The sequence below is a fragment of the Phyllobates terribilis genome, unplaced genomic scaffold (assembly GCF_046119375.1).
Source record: "Phyllobates terribilis strain yellow unplaced genomic scaffold, ASM4611937v1 Scaffold_4__5_contigs__length_816908805, whole genome shotgun sequence".
In the NCBI taxonomy this organism is placed as follows: Eukaryota; Metazoa; Chordata; class Amphibia; order Anura; family Dendrobatidae; genus Phyllobates; species Phyllobates terribilis.
In genome coordinates, this window is record NW_027362764.1 from 483,620,503 (window position 1) to 483,641,200 (window position 20,698).

At 41.8% G+C, this 20,698-nt stretch overlaps 1 protein-coding gene across 1 annotated transcript in view; it reads left to right on the top strand.

Annotated features, from left to right (window-relative positions):
• BMP6 (bone morphogenetic protein 6) overlaps positions 1-19,926 on the top strand; it is a 269,942-nt gene extending 250,016 nt beyond the window's left edge. The window contains exons 5-7 of the mRNA XM_073678742.1: positions 12,358-12,434; positions 17,816-17,926; positions 19,495-19,926. Of these exons, the coding sequence (XP_073534843.1) occupies positions 12,358-12,434; positions 17,816-17,926; positions 19,495-19,644 (338 nt within the window). The 3' untranslated portion in view covers positions 19,645-19,926. The remainder of the gene's footprint in view (positions 1-12,357; positions 12,435-17,815; positions 17,927-19,494) is intronic.
• The last annotated feature ends 772 nt before the right edge of the window (positions 19,927-20,698 follow it).

A 20,698-nucleotide genomic window follows, 5' to 3' on the forward strand; every position in this document is an offset into this window, starting at 1 on the left:
GTTACCATTCTTCCGGAAGATGACTTTTGGGTAAATACGGCCCCGGCTCCGGAGGAGGAAGCGTCAACTTCTAGGAAGAATTGTTTGTTGCCGTCCGGACGATGCAGCACCGGGGCGGAGGAGAAAGCCTGTTTTAAGGAAAGAAAGGCCTCCTCAGCTTCGGGCGGCCATCTTCTGGGATTAGTGCCCTTACGGGTGAGCGCAGAGATAGGGGCAGTCCGGGAAGAGAAGTGCGGTATGAAGAGGCGGTAATAGTTGGCGAAGCCCAGGAACCGCTGAATAGCCTTCAACCCCTCTGGTCGGGGCCACTTCTGGATGGCAGACAGTTTCTCAGGATCCATTTGTAGGCCGGTCTGAGAGATTATGTAGCCCAGAAATGGAAGAGAGGTCTGTTCAAAGATGCACTTCTCATATTTAGCGTAGAGGTGATTCTGCCTGAGCCTGAGCAGGACCTGACGAACATCCCTCCGGTGAGTAGGAAGGTCCGGAGAGAAGACCAAGATGTCGTCCAGGTACACCACCACGCAGGAGTAGAGAAGGTCACGGAAGATGTCATTGACCAACTCTTGAAAGACGGCAGGAGCGTTACAGAGACCGAAGGGCATTACAAGGTACTCATAGTGGCCGTCCCGGGTGTTGAATGCCGTCTTCCACTCATCCCCCTGACGGATACGGACCAGGTTATACGCCCCACGGAGATCCAGTTTGGTGAAGATTCTAGCCCCCCTCAGACGGTCAAATAATTCAGGAATGAGCGGGAGGGGGTATTTATTCACTGTAATCTGGTTAAGGCCTCTATAATCTACACATGGACGGAGTGAGCCGTCCTTCTTTTTGACGAAGAAGAAGCCTGCTCCCGCCGGGGAGGTAGACTTCCGGATAAATCCCCGGGCCAGATTCTCCTCAATATATTCTGACATGGACCGGGTCTCTGCAGCGGACAAAGGGTAGATACGCCCACGGGGAGGAGTAGAGCCGGGTATCAGGTCGATTGGGCAGTCGTATGGTCTATGAGGGGGTAATGTCTCTGCTTCTGTTTTATTGAAGACATCCGCATAAGACCAATAGGGAACCGGTAGACCGGGTAGATTGACTGGGGTAGGAGAAGGACGAGCAGGATGAACGGGAACTAGACAAGTCTTATGGCAGTCCTGTCCCCAGCGAAGGACTTCTCCGGTCTGCCAGTCAAGCACGGGTGCATGTTTCTGGAGCCAAGGTAGGCCTAGCAAGAGTGCGTGAGAGAGTGCAAGCAGAACATGAAAGGAGATGCTCTCAGAATGCAGCATTCCCACCTGTAGAGTTAGAGATTCGGTGATGAGTTGGATGGGATGTGGTAAGAGGCCCCCATCCACGGCGGCGACAGATAAAGGTACGGCCAGAGGTTTGGTGGGAATACGGTATTTCTCTACCAGGGATTGAGAGATGAGCTTTCCAGCAGCTCCAGAGTCAAGTTGAGCCAGTTCAAAATAGCGGTTCTCTCCGCAGATGATAGAGACTGACAGCATCAGGGATGGAGAGGCTTTACTTTTGTCTAGGGCGACCTCTCTGAGCGATCCTAGACACAGGCGTTTCCCGACCTCTCTGGGCAGGAACGGATCCGGTGCTCCTTACTGCCACAGTAGAAGCAGCTCCCCTCGGCACGGCGTAAGTCTTGACGGGTTTTGACCATCTTGGTCTGGTCGACCTGCATAGGCTCAGGTGAGTGTGCCTGGGGAGTAACGGAGGGAGTGACGGGTTTCTGGAAGGTAGGAGCTAGACGTGGAAACCTCCTCTCACGGGTGACCTCTTTGGCGCGCTCCTGGAACCGGATGTCAATCCGGGTGGCAAGTGTTATTAAGTCGTCGAGAGTGGTAGGAATGTCCCGACCGGCGAGTTCATCTTTAATACGGCCAGACAGACCCTCCCAGAAGACAGACACCAGGGCGTCGTTATCCCAGGCCAGCTCCGAAGCAAGGGTACGGAACCATATGGCATATTGGCCTACGGTGAGATTTCCTTGATGGAGGCGTAGCAGAGACGATGCGGATGAGGTCTTCCGTCCGGGTTCGTCGAAGACTTTCCGGAAAGCCGTGAGAAAGGCTGGCAGGTCGGACACCAGGGGGTCTCCTCTCTCCCATAGAGGATTTAGCCAAGCCAGAGCCTCCCCCGTGAGGTGGGACATGATAAAGGCTACTTTGGACCGGTCAGAGATAAACTGGTGGGACAAAAGTTCAAAGTGCAGGGTGCACTGGTTTATGAAGCCCCGAGCTTGAGCGGAGTCACCTCCGAAGCGAGGAGGTGCAGAAAGTCGGGGTCCGGGGCAGGATACCATGGTATTGGTGGGCAGTGGCGCTGCCGGGTTGTGAGTCATGACACTAGCGGTGGTAGCTGGTGGAGCAGTCAGAGTGTCCAGGCGAGAGTTGACATTCCGTAGGTGACTCAGGATGGACTCCTGTTGGGACCTCTGACGGGACAGTTCATGACATAGATCCGAGAGCGAGGGAGCTTGGGTACCACCGGGTTCCATGGCCCGAGCAAACTGTAACGGGTCTGGGAGGCGGAACCTCTGAGCAACTATACAAGGGGGCGGTCCTTGTAAGGAAGCGGGTGGCTCCCAGGGAAGACGGGCAAGTAGTCACGGCAAGTGACAGGGACAGTCTCTGGGTAGAAGGGCAGGTAGTCACGGCAAGTGACAGGGACAGTCTCTGGGTAGAAGGGCAGGTAGTCACGGCAAGTGACAGGGACAGTCTCTGAGTAGAAGGACGGGTACTCACGGCAAGTGACAGGGACAGTCTCTGGGTAGAAGGACAGCAGGCAGGTGGCTGGTGAGCGCTCCCAGGTGAGCGGGCGAGAGTCTTTGGACAGGCAGGTGGTCACGGCTAGTGACGGCAGAGCCTCCAGGTAGGCTAGCAGACAGGTAGTAGATGAGCGCTCCCAGGTGAGCAGGCAAGAGTCTCTGGACAGGCAGGTGGTCACGACAAGTGACGGCAGAGCCTCCAGGTAGGCTAGCAGACAGGTAGCAGGTGAGCACTCCCAGGTGAGCAGGCAAGAGTCTCTGGACAGGCAGGTGGTCACGGCAAGTGACGGCGGAGCCTCCAGGTAGGCTAGCAGGCAGGTAGCAGATGAGCGCTCCCAGGTGAGCGGGCAGACTGGTCCATAGACAGACTGACAGGTGTCGGAAGGCAGACCGTCGGACCGCAGGCTTGCAAGCAGGTAAACGGATATCAGGCAGGTATCAAGCAGGAATCTGGCAGGTGACTGGCAGGAAACAGGCAGGAATCTGGCAGGTGACTGGCAGGTAACAAGCAGGAATCTGGCAGGTGACTGGCAGGTAACAGGCAACCGGACCTGAGGGCTGAAGCAGAGTGAAGGCTTTGCAACAACATTGCTCGGGCACCTCCATTTTGGAGGAGGTGCCTTATATATGATGAAGTCCTCCGGCCATTGGCCGGGGACTCCTTAGGACGGCGCGCGCGGCCCCTTTAAGAGAGGGGGAACGCGCGCGCGCGCCCTAAGCACCGTGGCCGGGAAGCAGCGCGCGCTGCCAGCAGGGCGGGAGGAAGACGCCGGGCACGGAGCGGAGAGGTGAGGAGAACAGCGTCCCTGCCTAGCAGGAGGCAGGGACGCCGACGCTACAACATACATGTTGTTTAATAATTTGTTCAAAGATCTTTCCTGGTATAGAAGTCAGACTCACCGGCCTATAGTTCCCTGGGTCCACCTTCTTCCCCTTTTTGAAGATAGGAACAACATTTGCTCTTCTCCAGTCTTTTGGGACTTCTCCTGTTCTCCAAGAATTTTCAAAGACTATGGAGAGTGGTTCTAAAATTTCTTCTACGATCTCCTTCAGTACTCTGGGGTGTAATTCACCTGGACCTGGAGACTTGAACTCATTTATGTTAGCTAAATATTCCCTCACAATCTTTCTGTTTACAGATAACCTGGGTTCTTCTATTCCTTTAATAGGACAGTGAATATCAGTTGATGTTACATTTTCTTTCTGAGAGAAAACTGATGCAAAATAGGAATTAAAAAGTTCTGTCTTCTCAACATCCTTTCTTACCATTTCACCATTTTCATCCTGTAAAAATCCTATAGCATCTTTGACTTTTCTTTTACTTTTGACATACCCCCAAAATCCTTTTTTATTGCTTTTGACATCTCTTGCAAGCCTTAATTCATTGTCAGCTTTAGCTAACCTGATACGTGCCCTGCCGGTACTGCAGACTGCATTATAATCTTCTTTAGATATGCCTCCCTCTTTCCATTTGATAAACATTTCTTTCTTTCTTTTTAGCATGTGTTTAAGTTCTGTGTTCATCCATCCTGGTTTCCTTAAATGCTTCCCATTCTTCCTACTTTTCGGGATTGTTAACGATTGTGCTTTGAGAATCTCATTTTTAAAAATTTCCCATCCTTCCTGGACATTTTTGTCCTTAAGGACATCCAGCCATTGGATCCCTCCTATTCTTATTCTGAGTCGCTTAAAATCAGCCATTCTGAAATCTAACCTTGAAGTTTGAGTCTTCACATGTCTTCCTCCTCTAGTTATCCAAAATTCTATAATAGCATGATCGCTGCCTCTTAGGGTCCCAGCCACTTTTACCTCCTCAACTATTTCCTCACTGTTTATAAGGATTAGTTCCAAAGTAGCAGATCCCCTTGTTTTCTCCCCTACCTTTCGGAAGATAAAGTTGTCAGCAAGAGAGGATAAGAATTTGCTTGACCTGTTAGTTTTACTTGAGAGAGATTCCCAACAAATGTCTGGATAGTTGAAATCTCCCATGACCACTACGTCATATTTTTTGGAGAACTTGGTCATTTGATACATAAAGAGTTCATCCATATCTTCAGCTTGCCCAGGTGGCCTGTAGTAAATGCCTACAATGGTGTCCTTTCCCTTGTTCTCTCCTTGTATTCTTACTCAAACAGTTTCCACAGAACTCCCAGTCTCTGAAGCTTCAATCTCTGTGCAGATATACGCTTTTCTAACATACAATGCGACACCTCCTCTTCGTTTATCAAGTCTGTTTCTTGCAAATAAGTTGTATCCTTCTAGCCTTGTATTCCAATCATGTGTATCGTCCCACCAAGTTTCAGTGATTCCAATGACATCATATTTCTTTTCCAGCGTTAGTAGTTCCAATTCTCCTTGTTTGTTGCCCATGCTTTGTGCATTTGTATAAAAACAATTTAGTTTGTGATTGGTTTCTCTTCCTTCCATATTTTTATTATTTAGATTTTTTGTCTTTGTTCTTTCTTTCCACTTCCAATAGCAGAGATCTCAATAGTATTTGTCAGCTATATAGCTTTTTCTGGCCTTTTGTTCCCTTCCCACATTGTGTAGTTTAAAGCTCTCCTGATGAGTGTAGCAAGGCGACTTCCAAATACATGTTTTCCAGTCTTCGTAAGGTGCACCCCATCTCTAGCAAGTAGTCCATCATATAGGTAATTCATTCCGTGATCCAGAAATCCAAATCCTTGTTGACGGCACCATTGACGTAGCCAGTTGTTCACCTGTAGAATCTTATTCCACCTCATTGTTCCATGGCCATCCACTGGGAGGATGGATGAGAAGACCACCTGCGCTCCCAATTCTTTCACTTTCTCGCCTAAGTCTTCAAAGTCACTGCAGATGGTTTCCAGGTCCTTTCTTGCGGTGTCATTTGTCCCCACATGTATTAGCAGGAATGGGTAGTGATCTGTAGGTCTGAAGAGTCTTGATATCCTGTCAGACACATCTTTAATTTTTGCTCCTGGAAGACAGCACATTTCTCTTGAGGTTATGTCTGGTCTGCAGATAGCGGCCTCTGTTCCTCTCAATAGGGAATCCCCCATGACCACCACTCTCCGTTTTTTCTTCACAACATTTTTCTTTCTCCATCCAGGAGGATTCTGAGGGCTTACAAGGTTATTCATTGTGGGCAAAGTCTTATCTTGCTGTATTTCTTCATGGTTCTCCTGCATGAGAGCCTGGTACTGGTTCCTGAGCAGTATAGGTGCTGACTGCCTCTCGATCCTCCTGCTTCTGTGGGTCACATGCTTCCATTCCTCTGTTTCGTCAGGTGCAGTTTGAATTTCTTCTCTTTATGTGTCATGAAGAGATAATTCTGCTCTGTCTAAGAGCTCTTCACCTTCCTTAATGATTTTCAAGGTAGTTAACTTCTCTTCTAGATTTCGCAACTTTTCCTCCAACAGGGACACAAGCTTGCATTTCTGGCACGTGAAGTTTGGCTTTTCCACTGGCAAGTCTGTGAACATGTAGCAGGATATGCAGCTCACCAAATGGCTCCTGGACTCTTCCATGTTCTTATTGTTAATGTGTTATGAAAACAGTGAAAAACGCTGCAAAATTTGCACGCCGGTAGGCGCGCGGTTTACTGTTGTCCTCCTTTCAGCTCCAACGGCCAAAATCCAGTGTTCTTTGAGCTCACGGAGACTCTTCACTTATCCCGAAATGCAGTGGGAATATGCAAATTATCTCCTCAGGACTCCTCCCCTGGTTTACCGATGTCCTCCTTTCAGCTCCAACGGCCAAAATCCAGTGTTCTTTGAGCTTGCGGAGACTCTTCACTTATCCCAAAATGCAGTGGGAATATGCAAATTATCTCCTCAGGACTCCTCCCTTGGTATATAATGTCCCCTATCCTGGTATAAAGTTTGCCATCCTGATATAATGTCATCCATCCTGGTATAATGTCAGCCATCCTGATATAATGTCTGCCATCCTGATACAATGTCCTCATCCTGATATAATGTCCGCCATCCTGATATAATGTCTGCCATTCTGATATAATGTCACCCATCCTGATGTAATGTCACCCATACTGATATAATGTCCTCTATCCTGATATAATGTACTCCATCCTGATATAATGTCTTCCATCCTGATATAATGTCCGCCATCCTGATATAATGTCTGCCATCCTGGCATAATGTCCGCCATCCTGATATAATGTCCTCTATCCTGATATAATGTACTCCATCCTAATATAATGTCTGCCATCCTGGTATAATGTCCGCCATCCTGATATAATGTTCACCATCCTGGTATAATGTCCGCCATCCTGGTATAATGTTTCCATCCTGATATAATGTCCTCCATCCTGGTATAATGTCCTCCATCCTGATATAATGTCCGCCATCCTTGTATAATGTCCGCCATCCTGGTATGGTATAATGTCCACCATCCTGGTATACACTGTGTTCCAAATTATTATGCAAATAATATTTTCTCAGATTTTCCCAAATTACCTATATGAATTGCAGTCATTGTAATTTTCTAGTCAAATAACTATTAGAGTACAATTGAAAGTTTTTTGTACAAACTGCCTATGATAACAGTATATTTTTAAAAAAATAAAAAACTCAAACTGCACTCAAAATGCATGTTCCAAATTATTATGCACAGCAGAGTTTTCAACCTTTTCATTTTAATAAAGAACAAAAAAATGGTCATTTTTGAAATTATAAGCATTAGCAGGTTATTACAAACTGAAATCAAACAGTTTTCAACTCAAAACTTTATTCTAGGTGATGTTACATTTGCACATACGACCGCTTGTTCGAAAGGAGCTTCTGAACTCTCTCGTCCATTGAATTTGTCAGGTTTTGGATGGTTTCTGCTTCAATTGTTTTGCATGAGGACAGAATACCCTCCCAGAGCTGTTGCTTAGATGTGAACTGCCTCCCGCCATCATAGACACTCCTTTTGATGATGCTCCAGAGGTTCTCAATGGGGTTGAGGTCAGGGGAGCATGGGTGCCACACCATAAGTTTGTCCCCTTTTATGCCCATAGCAGCCAGAGATGCAGATGTGTTATGTGCAGCATGAGACGGGGTTATAATAGGTTATAATTCCCTGTCACTGCATGAAAGCCAGGGAGATATTCTCTGTCCGGATCCTCCTTTGTTCCAGTAATCTGGTGCTGCTAATTCCACCCTGGCTCAGGTGCCACTCTCCAATAATATTGTTCAACCAATCAAATCACCTGCTGGCATTTCTACTAGTTCCAGGACTGCCTTCTAGTTCAGGGTCACTTTTGTTCACTCTCATTTAGATTGATTACCTTGCACTCCTAGATTTTGCCATCAGTGGGTCATTGCAAATGGATGAGTGTGCAAAGTCATGAACCTTCTAGGAAAAGTTTTTTATTTTTCTGCTTGAGACTTTAGGTTCACCAGAAAAGTTGTCCTCTCTGCAGGACCTGGATTTTTAAAAAAAAAGTAACCTTCGGACTGTGCATTAATTATTGAAAGCTAAACAATGTGTGATGTGACATCAGAGTCCTACTCTGTAGAAAAATTATAAAAAGTTTTTACAAAAAAATACAAAGGAATATACAAAAACCACAACAGAATATAACACAAAATACAACATGTACAAAATAATAATAAAGTATCATGGAAAACAAATAATATCTCCATACTGATGCAAAGACAAAAATCAAAATATCCCATTTTAAATAGTCCAGTCCACCTAATTAAAATGTATGAGTGAACAATCCACAAATTGCTATAAATGGTATAATTTTATAGAATATTTTTATACATCACTAATTATAGTTTATATATAAAAAACTGTCTTTCCATTTTTTTATATTTTTTATTATTATTTTTATTAATTTTATAATTTTTATTATTAATTTTATAATGCTCACTATTATAAGGATAGATAAGTTCCAGGTGATAATAACAGGACTAGTAGTTGGATGATTATTAGTATGATTTGTGATGTCATATATATAGAAAGATTTCGTTACTTAGTATATATACTAGAGATTAGTCTCTTTTCAATCCAGAGAGCATCACAAGATGAATAACAATAATAATAAAAAATAAAAAATTCTTCAGCTAAAAAATTCTTCAGTTAGATATGATGTTTATATAAGGAATTTTCCATGTAATAATTGCATTTTGCGATGTTGCAGTTGGGATATTACATTATATATGACATGATTTAAATATTGGTAGTATTTTAACGATTGGAGTCAATATGTTGGGGCTAATAATTATATAGAGTGAGCATTATAAAATTAATAATAAAAATTATAAAATTAATAAAAATAATAATAACTAATAAAAAATATAAAAAAATGGAAAGACAGTTTTTTATATATAAACTATAATTAGTGATGTATAAAAATATTCTATAAAATTATCCCATTTATAGCAATTTGTGGATTGTTCACTCATACATTTTAATTAGGTGGACTGGACTATTTAAAATGGGATATTTTGATTTTTGTCTTTGCATCAGTATGGAGATATTATTTGTTTTCCATGATACTTTATTATTATTTTGTACATGTTGTATTTTGTGTTATATTCTGCTGTGGTTTTTGTATATTCCTTTGTATTTTTTTGTAAAAACTTTTTATGATGTCATTTCCTTTGAATTCCTCTATATATGTGTGAAAGTTTTTTTGTTATCCACAATTGAAAAAAGCCTGTGAGGGGCTGAAACGTCTTGTTGTAGTTTTCCTACATGTGGAATAAATGAACTGATCGAATACACGTGAGTGCCGGGATTTCTTCATTCTACTTGTAATCTCTCCACGTGCACCACTATTACTAACGAGGACTACGGAGTGCCGACTATTTCTTTGTATTTCTACTCTGCAGAAAAAGCCATGGAGCAGAAGGTAGAGGCTTAAATAGGATGGTTCATGGAGTGGACAAACGGATTCTTTTTTACACTCTATGCTTATTATGGTCTAGAGTCTGAATACCTTCTTGCGGGACCACATTGCACCTCTGTTACTGGCGTGACGCTTAGTATCAAAGTGGTGATCCAGTGTGATTCTCGGACTTGTGGCACCATCTTGGCTGGGAGTTTGAAGATCAACTTTTTGTTTTGGATTCCTGCTGTTAATCCTGGGTGTCGCTGCTTAAAATTTAAGATCCCACATGCCTGTTTCCCATTGCTAGTTATTAATTTCCACTTCACGTGGTTCACTGATAGTGGGGTTGTGGACTTGGACAAGAAACAGAACTTAAAATTAAAGGCGCACACATTCTAAACATTTGGCTGGATCTCGTCTTTAGCTTTGGATTGCATTTAAAACCTATACATACATAATATATAATTAAGAACTTCCTTTATGTTTGGGGGATTTATTATCTGAATATTTATATTCTGTTTTAAACAACCATTATTTAAATTATAGAAATCCTGTACTCTTATTTGTGCCATGCCTCTGTTTTTCTGTCACACAGAAATGTTTGGATCAAAGGTCATTGTTTAAACTGGAACACCGCAGCTCTGAAATGCTCTAATAAAATTAAGGGGGCAGAGAAACAATTACCATAACTGTTTGTTTTTAATTATCAGATACAGAAGCCAGAGGGAACTTAATGAAATCTAATGAACTCAATTATTCCAATGCCATAAGTCAGGGTGCCTAAATAAATATGGCTGCCAAGTAGAAAATTCTCACACAAAACTCCTTCGATCTTACATATAATATTATTTGCATTTGCAAAAAATACAGAACTTAAATCAGTATATTTTAACTATGCATGATGTGTAAATATATATATGTATATATATGTATAAATATATGTGTGTGTATGTTTGTAATATATATACACTACCATTCAAAAGTTTGGGGTCACCCAGACAATTTTGTGTTTTCTAAGAGAACTCACACTTTTATTTATAAAATTAGTTGCAAAATGATTAGAAAATATAGTCCAGACATTGACAAGGTTAGAAATAATGATTTTTATTTGAAAGAATAATTTTCTCCTTTAAACTTTGCTTTCATCAAAGAATGCTCCCTTTGCAGCAATTCCAGCATTGCAGACCTTTGGCATTCTAGCTGTTAATTTGCTGGGGTAATCTTGAGAAATTTCACCCCATGCTTCCTGAAGCCCCTCCCACAAGTTGGATTGGTTTGATGGGCACTTTTTGCGTACCATATGGTCAAGCTGCTCCCACAACAGCTCAATGGGGTTGAGATCTGGTGACTGCGCTGGCCACTCCATTACAGATAGAATACCAGCTGCCTGCTTCTTCCCTAAATAGTTCATGCATAATTTGGAGGTGTGCTTAGGGTCATTGTCCTGTTATAGGATGAAATTGACTCCAATCAAGTGCTGTCCACAGGGTATGGCATGGCGTTGCAAAATGTAGTGATAGCCTTCCTTATTAAAAATCCCATTTACCTTGTACAAATCTCCCACTTTACCAGCACCAAATCAACCCCAGACCATCACATTACCTCCACCATGCTTGACAGATGGCGTCAGGCACTCTTCCAGCATCTTTTCAGTTGTTCTGCATCTCACAGATGTTGTTCTGTGAGATCCAAATACCTCAAACTTTAATTCGTCTGTCCATAAAACTTTTTTCCAATCTTCCTCTGTCCAATGTCTGTGTACTTTTGCCCATATTAATCTTTTCCTTTTATTAGCCAATCTCAGATATGGCTTTTTCTTTGCCACTTTGCCCTGAAGGACAGCATCCCGGAGTCACTTCTTCACTGTAGACGTTGACACCTGCGTTTTGCATGTACTATTTAATGAAGCTGCCAGTTGAGGAGCTGTGAGGCGTCGACTTCTCAAACTAGTGACTCTAATGTACTTGTCTTGTTGCTCAGTTGTGCAGCGGGGCCTCCCACTTCTCTTTCCACTCTGGTTAGAGCCTGTTTGTGCTCTCCTCTGAAGGGAGTAGTACACACCGTTGTAGGAAATCTTCAGTTTCTTGGCAATTTCTCGCATGGAATAGCCTTCATTTCTAAGAACAAGAATAGGCTGTTGAGTTTCACCTGAAAGTTCTCTTTTTCTGGCCATTTTGAGAGTTTCATAGAACAAACAAATGTAATGCTCCAGATTCTCAACTAGCTCAAAGGAAGGTCAATTTTATAGCTTCTCAAATCAGCCAAACCATTTTCAGCTGGGCTAACATACTTCTGCAAGGGTTTTCTAGGGTTTTCTAAACATCCATTAGCCTTCTTACACAGTTAGCAAACACAATGTACCATTAAAACACTGGAGTAGTGGTTGTTGGAAATGGGCCTCTATACAGCTATGTAGATATTGCAATAAAAACAAGATGTTTGCAGTTAGAATAGTCATTTACCACATTAACAATGTATAGAATGTATTTCTGATTCATTTAATGTTAGCTTCATTGAAAAAAAATATGCTTTTCTTTCAAAAATAATGAAATTTCTAAATGACCCCAAACTTTTGAACAGTAGTGTATATATATATATATATATATATATATATATATATATATGTGTGTGTGTGTGTGTGTGTGTGTGTGTGTAGATATATACACACACACAAATGTCTAAATGTATGTATGTATATAAATATATCATTTTTTTACTCCGTATATTGATGATTATTATATGTCATTACTTTCAGATTACAACAGCAGTGACCTGAAAACAGCGTGTCGGAAGCATGAGTTGTATGTCAGTTTTCAAGACTTGGGTTGGCAGGTGAGGACAGCAGGCTATATAATCAATTTAGAGATTATATCAAATTATTGATTAAAGGATGCCAGAAACAAATAAAAAAATTATACATAGCTACATATAAAGTGACTGACTAAAAAACATAATTTAGCATCACTCACCACCCCCCGTTGTCTTTCTTTTTGAACCTCTAATGTACAACCCCAATTCCAAAAAGTTGGGACTCTGTAAAATGTAAAGAAAGCAAGAATGCAATGAGTTGGAAATCTCTTATAGCCATATTTTTTCACAACAGAACACAGAACATAGATCAGAACGTGAAAAGTTAGACATTAGTGATGAGCGAACGTGCTCGGATAAGGAGTTATCCGAGTATGCTCGTGTGCTAACCGAGTATCTTCGGCGTGCTTGGAAAATATGTTTACATCACCGCAGCTGCATGTCCTGTGGCTGTTAGACAGCCGCAACACATGCAGGGATTGTTTGTTGGTTAGACAATTCCTGCATGTGTGGCGCCCCTGAGGGTTCGACTGCCACAGGGATGCTGCACTTCTCTAATGGAGTGTAGTGTTCCTCCTCTGAGGTAAGAACAGTGTGATGATCAGGACTCCACCTCCACATCCAACACCACATTTCTCCACCAGAGGGGGCTAGAATGCACTAGCTTATGCCCTCCTGGTTACAGGGAGACTGGGAAACCAAGAGTTAGGGGAACCATTTATGTGGGTGAGGGTGGAGGACTCACATTTTAGTGACACTTTAAATTTCATATTTAATAAAAAGCCATTTTGGTTCTGGGTCTTTTGACTGTCAATTATCGTGATCTCCCTCCCTAAGTGTGGATCCTGTGTGGGCCTGCAGAGGACGGAGACACGGCCCCTCGGTCCTCAGCCTTGGGTCGAGGGGCAGGTTGCAGATAATGGATGTCTCAACCCGGTCAAGGACCATGACCAAGAAGGCCCGGAGCTTAAGAGTGTAGCTCCACAGCAAATGGATCCCAGGGAGGATGCAGACTGAGCTTTATACGCCACCTGTCCTCGCCAACCTGATATATTCAGAGGGAGTCCGGCTGCAAGAGGGGTACCGGCCCCCGACACCCAACCTTGCTACTACACGTCCTGGTCGGGAAAGCCCGGTAGGCCCTGAGGATCCCACGGGGTATCGGAAGGAGCGGAGCTGCCACCCGTGCCCTTTTTCTGAGAGGAGTTCAGAGGGAGACCTGGCCTATCTAGACACACAGACAGGAAAGGATACGGTCTGTAGTTCAGGAACACTCTGGTGCGGGGTCCTGATCGAACGCTGGACTTACTCGGAGGTTGTCGGACCCCCGTCCCTGGTGACCGCAGAACTCCGCGGGGAGCAGGGAGTCGCCTTCCTTCTGCCATCTCTTATGTGAGTAAAGCCTTGGAAGTTCACCCCTATGGCCTCCGGACTCTTTATTCTGCGCTACACCGCACGACGCAGCAACCGGTCTCCTCTACTACTACCCTGTCCATCCTGTCTCTCTGCCCTGAGGCCTTGCTCCGCCTGTGGGGAGTAGTAACAACGACGGCCGCCATACCACCATGCCTCAGCGGACTGCAGCGGCGCTGGTGGCCCCTCACCAGGTGCCACAGGTGGCGTAGTCGTAACCAGCCACTCAACCCAGATAAGCCCGTACCATCCTTTTAAATTGTGACGGCCCTGAGCACGGAGCGGGTCCAGGCCACGGCTGCACCCCATCTCTCCATCACAGGACCCGACTCCAAGTCCCCCATCTCCCAGGGTAAACAAGGGGCTTCCGAGAAGAGGCGTCACACATGTGTTGTGGATGTCTAACAGCTGTGAGACATGCAGCCTCGGCGACGCGGACATATTTTCCGAGCTTGCCAAAGATACTGGGTTAGCACACAAGCGTACTCGGATAACTCCTTATCCGAGCACTTTCTCTCATTACTATTAGACATTTTTCCATTTCATTTGAAAAAAATTAACTCATTTAGAAATAGCAGCAACACATCTCAAAAAAGTTGGGACAGGGACATGTCTACCATTATGTGACATCCCCTTTCCTTTTTACTATGGTTGATACATATGTGAGAAGTGAGGAGACTAATTGCTGAAGTTTTAGGAGAGGAATGTTGTCCCATTCTTGTCTGATGTAGGAGCTACTCAACAGCCTTAGGTCTTCTTCGCTGTTTTTTTTTTTCACTTCCTAATGTGCCTGAAGTTTACAATTGGTAAAAGGTCTGGACTGCAGGCAGAAAAGTTCCTAACTCAAACTCTTCTTCTGTGAAGCCATGCTGTTGTGATGGATGCAGTATGTGGTTTAGCATTGTCTTGCTGAAATAGACATTCACTGATTGGAAGCATATGTTGTTCTAAAACCTCTATATAGGGTGGGCAATTTATATGGATACACCTAAATTAAATGGAAATGGTTGGTGATATCAACAAGCTGAATGGTCCCTCTCCTCTTCAATCCACAGGAAACGGTGTCAGTAAATTCCATAAACAATTTAATATTTTGATTAATCGGACCACAGAACAGAGTCCATTTTAAATGAGATTTAGCTAAAGAAGATGGTAACGTTTGTGGATTGTGTTGATATGTTTTTTTCTTTGCATGATGAAGCTTAAATTGTACTTGTGGATTGCACATCGAAATGTTTTCACAGTTAATGATTTCTGGAATTATTATTGAGACCATACAGTGATTTGCATGAAAAACTCATGCCTTTTTTTAATACAGTGCTACCTGTGGATCATGGGCATCCCTTGTGCACATGGATTTCTTTAGACTCTCTGAGTCTGTGATTTTATTATGTACTGTAGATGATGATGATTTCAAAGTCTTTGCAATTTTAAGTTGAGGAACATTTTTCTGAAATTGTTCCAATAATTTTTAGATGCAGCTGTTCACAGATTGGTGAACCTGTGACCATTTTTGGTTCTGAGAGACTCTAATTCTCTAACATGTTCTTTTCATACATAGTCGTATGACTTGAAAATTGACCGTCCAGCTGTTTTTCATTAGTACCGCTTACATTTCGAGGTTTTGTTAACATCCCAACTTTTTTGAGATGTGCTGCTGCCATCAATTTCTAAATGTGTTATGGTAATTGTTTCTGATATGTGACCTATGTTGTGCTGTTAATAAAATATGTCTACACACGTGGTCAAAATTGTTGGTACCCCTTGTTCAGTGAAAGAAAAACCCACAGAAATAACTTGAATCTGACAAAAGTAATAATAAATTAAAAATCTATGAAAATGAACAAATGAAAGTCAGACATTGCTTTTCTGCTTCCACAGAATTTTTAAAAACATTTAACTCATGAAATAGGCCTGGACAGAAATGATTGGACTCTTAACTTAATATTTTGTTGAACAACCTTTTTTAGGCAATCACTGCAATCAAACGATTCCTGTAACTGTCAATGAGACTTCTGCACCTCTCGACAGGTATTTTGGCCCACTCCTCTTGAGCAAACTGCTCCAGTTGTCTCGTGTTTGAAGGTTGCCTTTTCCAGACGGCATGTTTCAGCTCTTTCCAAAGATGCTCAATAGAATTTAGATCAGGGCTCATAGAAGACCACTTCAGAATAGTCCAAAGTTTTCCTCTTAGCCATTCTTGGGTGTTTTTAACTGTGTGTTTTGGGTCATTCCTGTTGCAAGACCCATGACTTGCGACTGAGACCAAGCTTTCTGACAATGGGCATCACATTTCTCTCTAAAATCCCTTGATCGTCTTGAGATTTCATTGTACCCTGCACAGATTCAAGACACCCTGTGCCAGATGCAGCAAAGCAGTCCCAGAACATAACAGAGCCTCCTCCATGTTTCACAGTAGGGACAGTGTTCTTTTCTTGATATGCTTCATTTTTCCGTCTGTAAACATAGAGCTGATGTGCCTTGCCAAAAACTTCCATTTTTGTCTCATCTGTCCTTTGTGGCTTGTCAACATGTAGTTTGGCAAATTCCAGTCTGGCTTTTTTATGATTTTTTTTCAACAATGGTGTTCTCCTTGGTCATCTCTCATGAAGTCCACTTTGGATGAAAAAACGACAGATGGTGCGATCTGACACTGATGTTCCTTGAGCTTGAAGTTCACCTTCAATCTTTTTAGAAGTTATCCTGGGCTCTTTTGTTACCATTCGTATTATCCGTCTCTTTGATTTGTCATCAATTTTCCTCCTGCGGCCACGTCCAGGGAGGTTGGCTACAGTCCCATGGATCTTAAATTTCTGAATAATATGTGCAACTTTAGTCACAGGAGCATCAAGCTGCTTGGAGATGGACTTATAACCTTTACTTTTAACATGCTTGTATATAATTTTCTTTCTAATCTCCTGAGACAACTCTTTCCTTTGCTTCCTCTGGGCCATGTTGAGTGTGGTACACACCATGTTACCAAACAGCACAGTGAGTATCTGTAGCCCTATATACAGGCCCACTGACTGATTACAAGATTGTAGACACCTGTGATGCTAATTAGTGAACACAACTTGATTTTAAATGTCCATTTTGTCACATTATTTTCAGGGGTACTATCATTTCTTTTCAGGCCTATATCATGAGTTTAATTTTTGAAAAAATTCGGTGGAAGCAGGGTTGAAAAGCAATGACTGGCTTTCATCTGTGCATTTTCATAGATTTTTTATTTATTATTACTTTTGTCAGATTCAAGTTATTTCTGTGACCATTGTGGCTTTTTCTTTCATTAAATGAGGGGTACCAACAATTTTGACAATGTGTGTGTATAAGGGATATGCAAATCATTGCATTCTATTTTTTTTTTTACATTTGATACAGTTCCATTTTTTTTTAAATCAGGGTTAAATATTAGAGGTTCTAAAAGGAAGATATAATTTAACTGACAATATATAATTACAAAAATGGAGACAGATGCTTTTTAAATGTATGTTCTATTTTTCATTGGAATATTTTTTTTTCTGAAACATACAGTATATAAAATGAACATAAGGTACATTTTTATCAAACAATAGTGAAATAGTCTTTCATGTCTAATTGTGAATATATTGATATCAATATGTTATTCTCCAGTTTAGTGTTCATAATAATCTACTTTTATTAGTTGTCATAAAAATCTACTATGAGTGTGTTGTTTTTAAGACAGAACAAGGAATGACTACAATAAGGAGAATCATAGGAATGTAATTCTTACAGTATCCACTTCTAGTTTTAACATAAACGAGCTTCTTTAGTGAATCTGAGATAAATGGGTTGACAACCCTTTGTTAGTTTGCCTGTGTAAGTGAGCATCCAACATTTTTACTGGACAATTGATGCAGCTATCAACTATAGCTTTTTGAAATGATTTTAGTGGTACAGATCATTGCTTTTATGGGGCCTCATTTTATATTTATGGCTATTTGGGCTAATTATATCTCTGTGTCTTAAAGGACTGGATAATAGCACCAAAAGGCTATGCTGCAAACTATTGCGGAGGAGAATGTTCATTTCCACTGAATGCTCACATGAATGCCACAAACCACGCTATCGTGCAAACTCTGGTAAGTAATGCATGGGACATGTTGATATGAGAATAATTAAATTCACATTAATTAAATAGTATAGTTTTTACCGAAAAAAAACTACAAACATTTATATTAACGTTCATAGTACATTTACTAGGGTTGTCCTGAAGGCAAAAAACATCAGTTGGGTTCAGATAGGTTCTACTTAGAGATCAGCAGATGGCTTTGTGCCACCACTGGCCAGGTCAGTGTTCTCTGGCTGGGGACAGGAGCTGCACAAATTTCCTGACCTTCTGGGTTCCTCGGTGTGGTGTTTGATTCACCAGACTGATGTGACCTCATCTGTGCACCGTGCGGCACACCGGTGACGACACACCATCGATGACGCACCAGCACAGCAAATCATGAGATGAGCCCAGGATCCCAGAAGGTCAGGAAATGTGCATAACTCCTGTCCACAGCCAGAGAGCATTGACCTGGAAAGTGGTTGCATGAAGCGATCCTCTCATCTCTAGTTTTATTCCATTAGCTAAGCATTGTTATTGGGGGCAGAGAAACCGAATCAATTAAACTTTTCAGAATAGAAAAAAAGTAACCTAACAGAGTCCATTTATCAATACAATCCATCACAAATGGATTCATCAGAAATTCACCAAAAAGTGCCTTATTTTGAAGGGCAGATTCACAAGTGTATTAATTTTACATCATAGATTTTACACCATCTGCTGCAAAATCTGCATGTTTTACTTTTAGCTGTAGATTCGGATTCGCTGCAGAATTGCTGTGGAATTCAACCTTTTGGTATAGGGAGGAGGTTATTATCAGCATCCATGATATTTTCGGGCAGTAAAGTGTTGATGGCACAATCCCTTGTAGTCTTATTTGCAGGCAGCACGGCGGTTAGCACTTCAGCCTTGCAGCGCTGGGGTCCTGTGTTCAAATCCCACCAAGGACAAAACTTGCAAGAAGTTTGTATATTCTCTCCATGTCTTCATGGGCTTCCTCCCACATTCCAAAAACATAATGATGGGGAATCTAGATTGTGAGCCCCTATGGGGACAGTGCCGATAATGTCTGTAAAGAGCTGTGGAATAAATGGTGCTATATAAGTGAGTAAAATAAATAAATGTATGGGGTTAATGTATGCACCGCTTGTGGTCAAGGGCAGAGAGGGCTAATGTCAGTATCCTTGGTGGTTTAAGGCAAAGCAAGAATTCATATCAGTGTTCCCTGATGGTCTGAAAAAGGTATAGGGGATAATCATCCATAGCTGTGGTCCAGTGATTACTTACCTCCCTAGGCTCTTTCATTGTACTGGTTGTAGCAAGAGCATAACCACTAATCCTAATTAAAGAATTGAGCGTAAAGATGGTTGCAGAGAGGGAATTGGTGCGGCTGGTACTATACAGTCACACAATTCCCTTTATGATTGTTTGTGTTCCATAAAGGCTGTGCCATTCTCTAACAGGGGAGCACTGCATGGTAGTAAACTTTTGCTAACTGTAGAAATTCTTTGAGCTGCTATAACTTCTTGATAAAGATCTAATGGTTTTATAATGTCCTACTACTGCTTGACACTGGTCTTATTTTCATTCACTAACCAGGTCCACCTTATGAATCCAGAGTACGTCCCAAAGCCATGCTGCGCCCCAACCAAGTTAAACGCCATCTCGGTGCTTTATTTTGATGATAACTCCAATGTCATACTTAAGAAATACAGGAACATGGTGGTAAGAGCATGTGGCTGTCATTAAGATCCAGTCATATTACGGAGTCGACAACCGAGAGAGGATCATCCAATAGTATCACTTTCATTTGATTGCATTTTGCTAATAGTGACTGAAACATTCAGCAAGAGCATGGTCAATGCTTATTTATAAAGATGCCAGTTATGTGTATTTCTTGTACTCACAGGATGGTCATTTCACTTCAAAGTTGGACATATAAAACCTTCCAAAATGAAAATTTTGCAAATTCATTATCGTTAGCTTGGATCAAGCTGTGTTTCAATTTAAAATAAATAATATATGTATTAATCTTTGTGTTTCCTTTGTAGTCCAGAGTTTATATTCTAAATGTACTGAAATAGTTAAGATTTAACTATAGTATTTCCTGGGTATTAAATATGTACTACCATACAGTTTTTGAAAACATGATTAATGGGAGCTGTAAGATTTTTAGACATTTTTACACATTGATTATTATATATTTAATCCAAAAATACTTATGTATGGTATTTCAAAACATCTCATAAATCGCTGATTGAATTGGATCACTTCTGTGTAGCACTCAAAACTTGTATCAAGCTGATAAACTCTTATGGAGCTTGCATGTAATAGACTAGAATGCTGGCTGGTTGATCCCATTCTGTCCACATTTCATCAGACAAGCTCTGATGGCTGTTGGCCTTCACTGAATTCTACGGATGGCAAGCTAAGCTGAAATAAATAACTAAAAGTAAATCAGATATAATTTAGCCTTTGCTCTCTCCTAAGGCTGATCTAAGACTGCAGGAAGAGCTGTCTGCAGAAATGGAAGCTCATTTCATGGAAATAGGATCAAGCAGCAGAACTGTAGTGTATTACCTGCAAGCTCTACAAGCTGGTAGAACAATTTAAATAAACAAAAAATGTCTTTCATTAGGATTATGAAGTTTAATAATAATAAAGTGCTCAAAATTAATCATAGTCTTCAAGTTATTCAGCCACCAACATGTTTTTTTTACATATAGAATGTTCAATGCACGCAAGAAAGCTAACTATGTACATAAAACAATGTTTTATTGTTATGTTCTGCTACCAAAGCTAA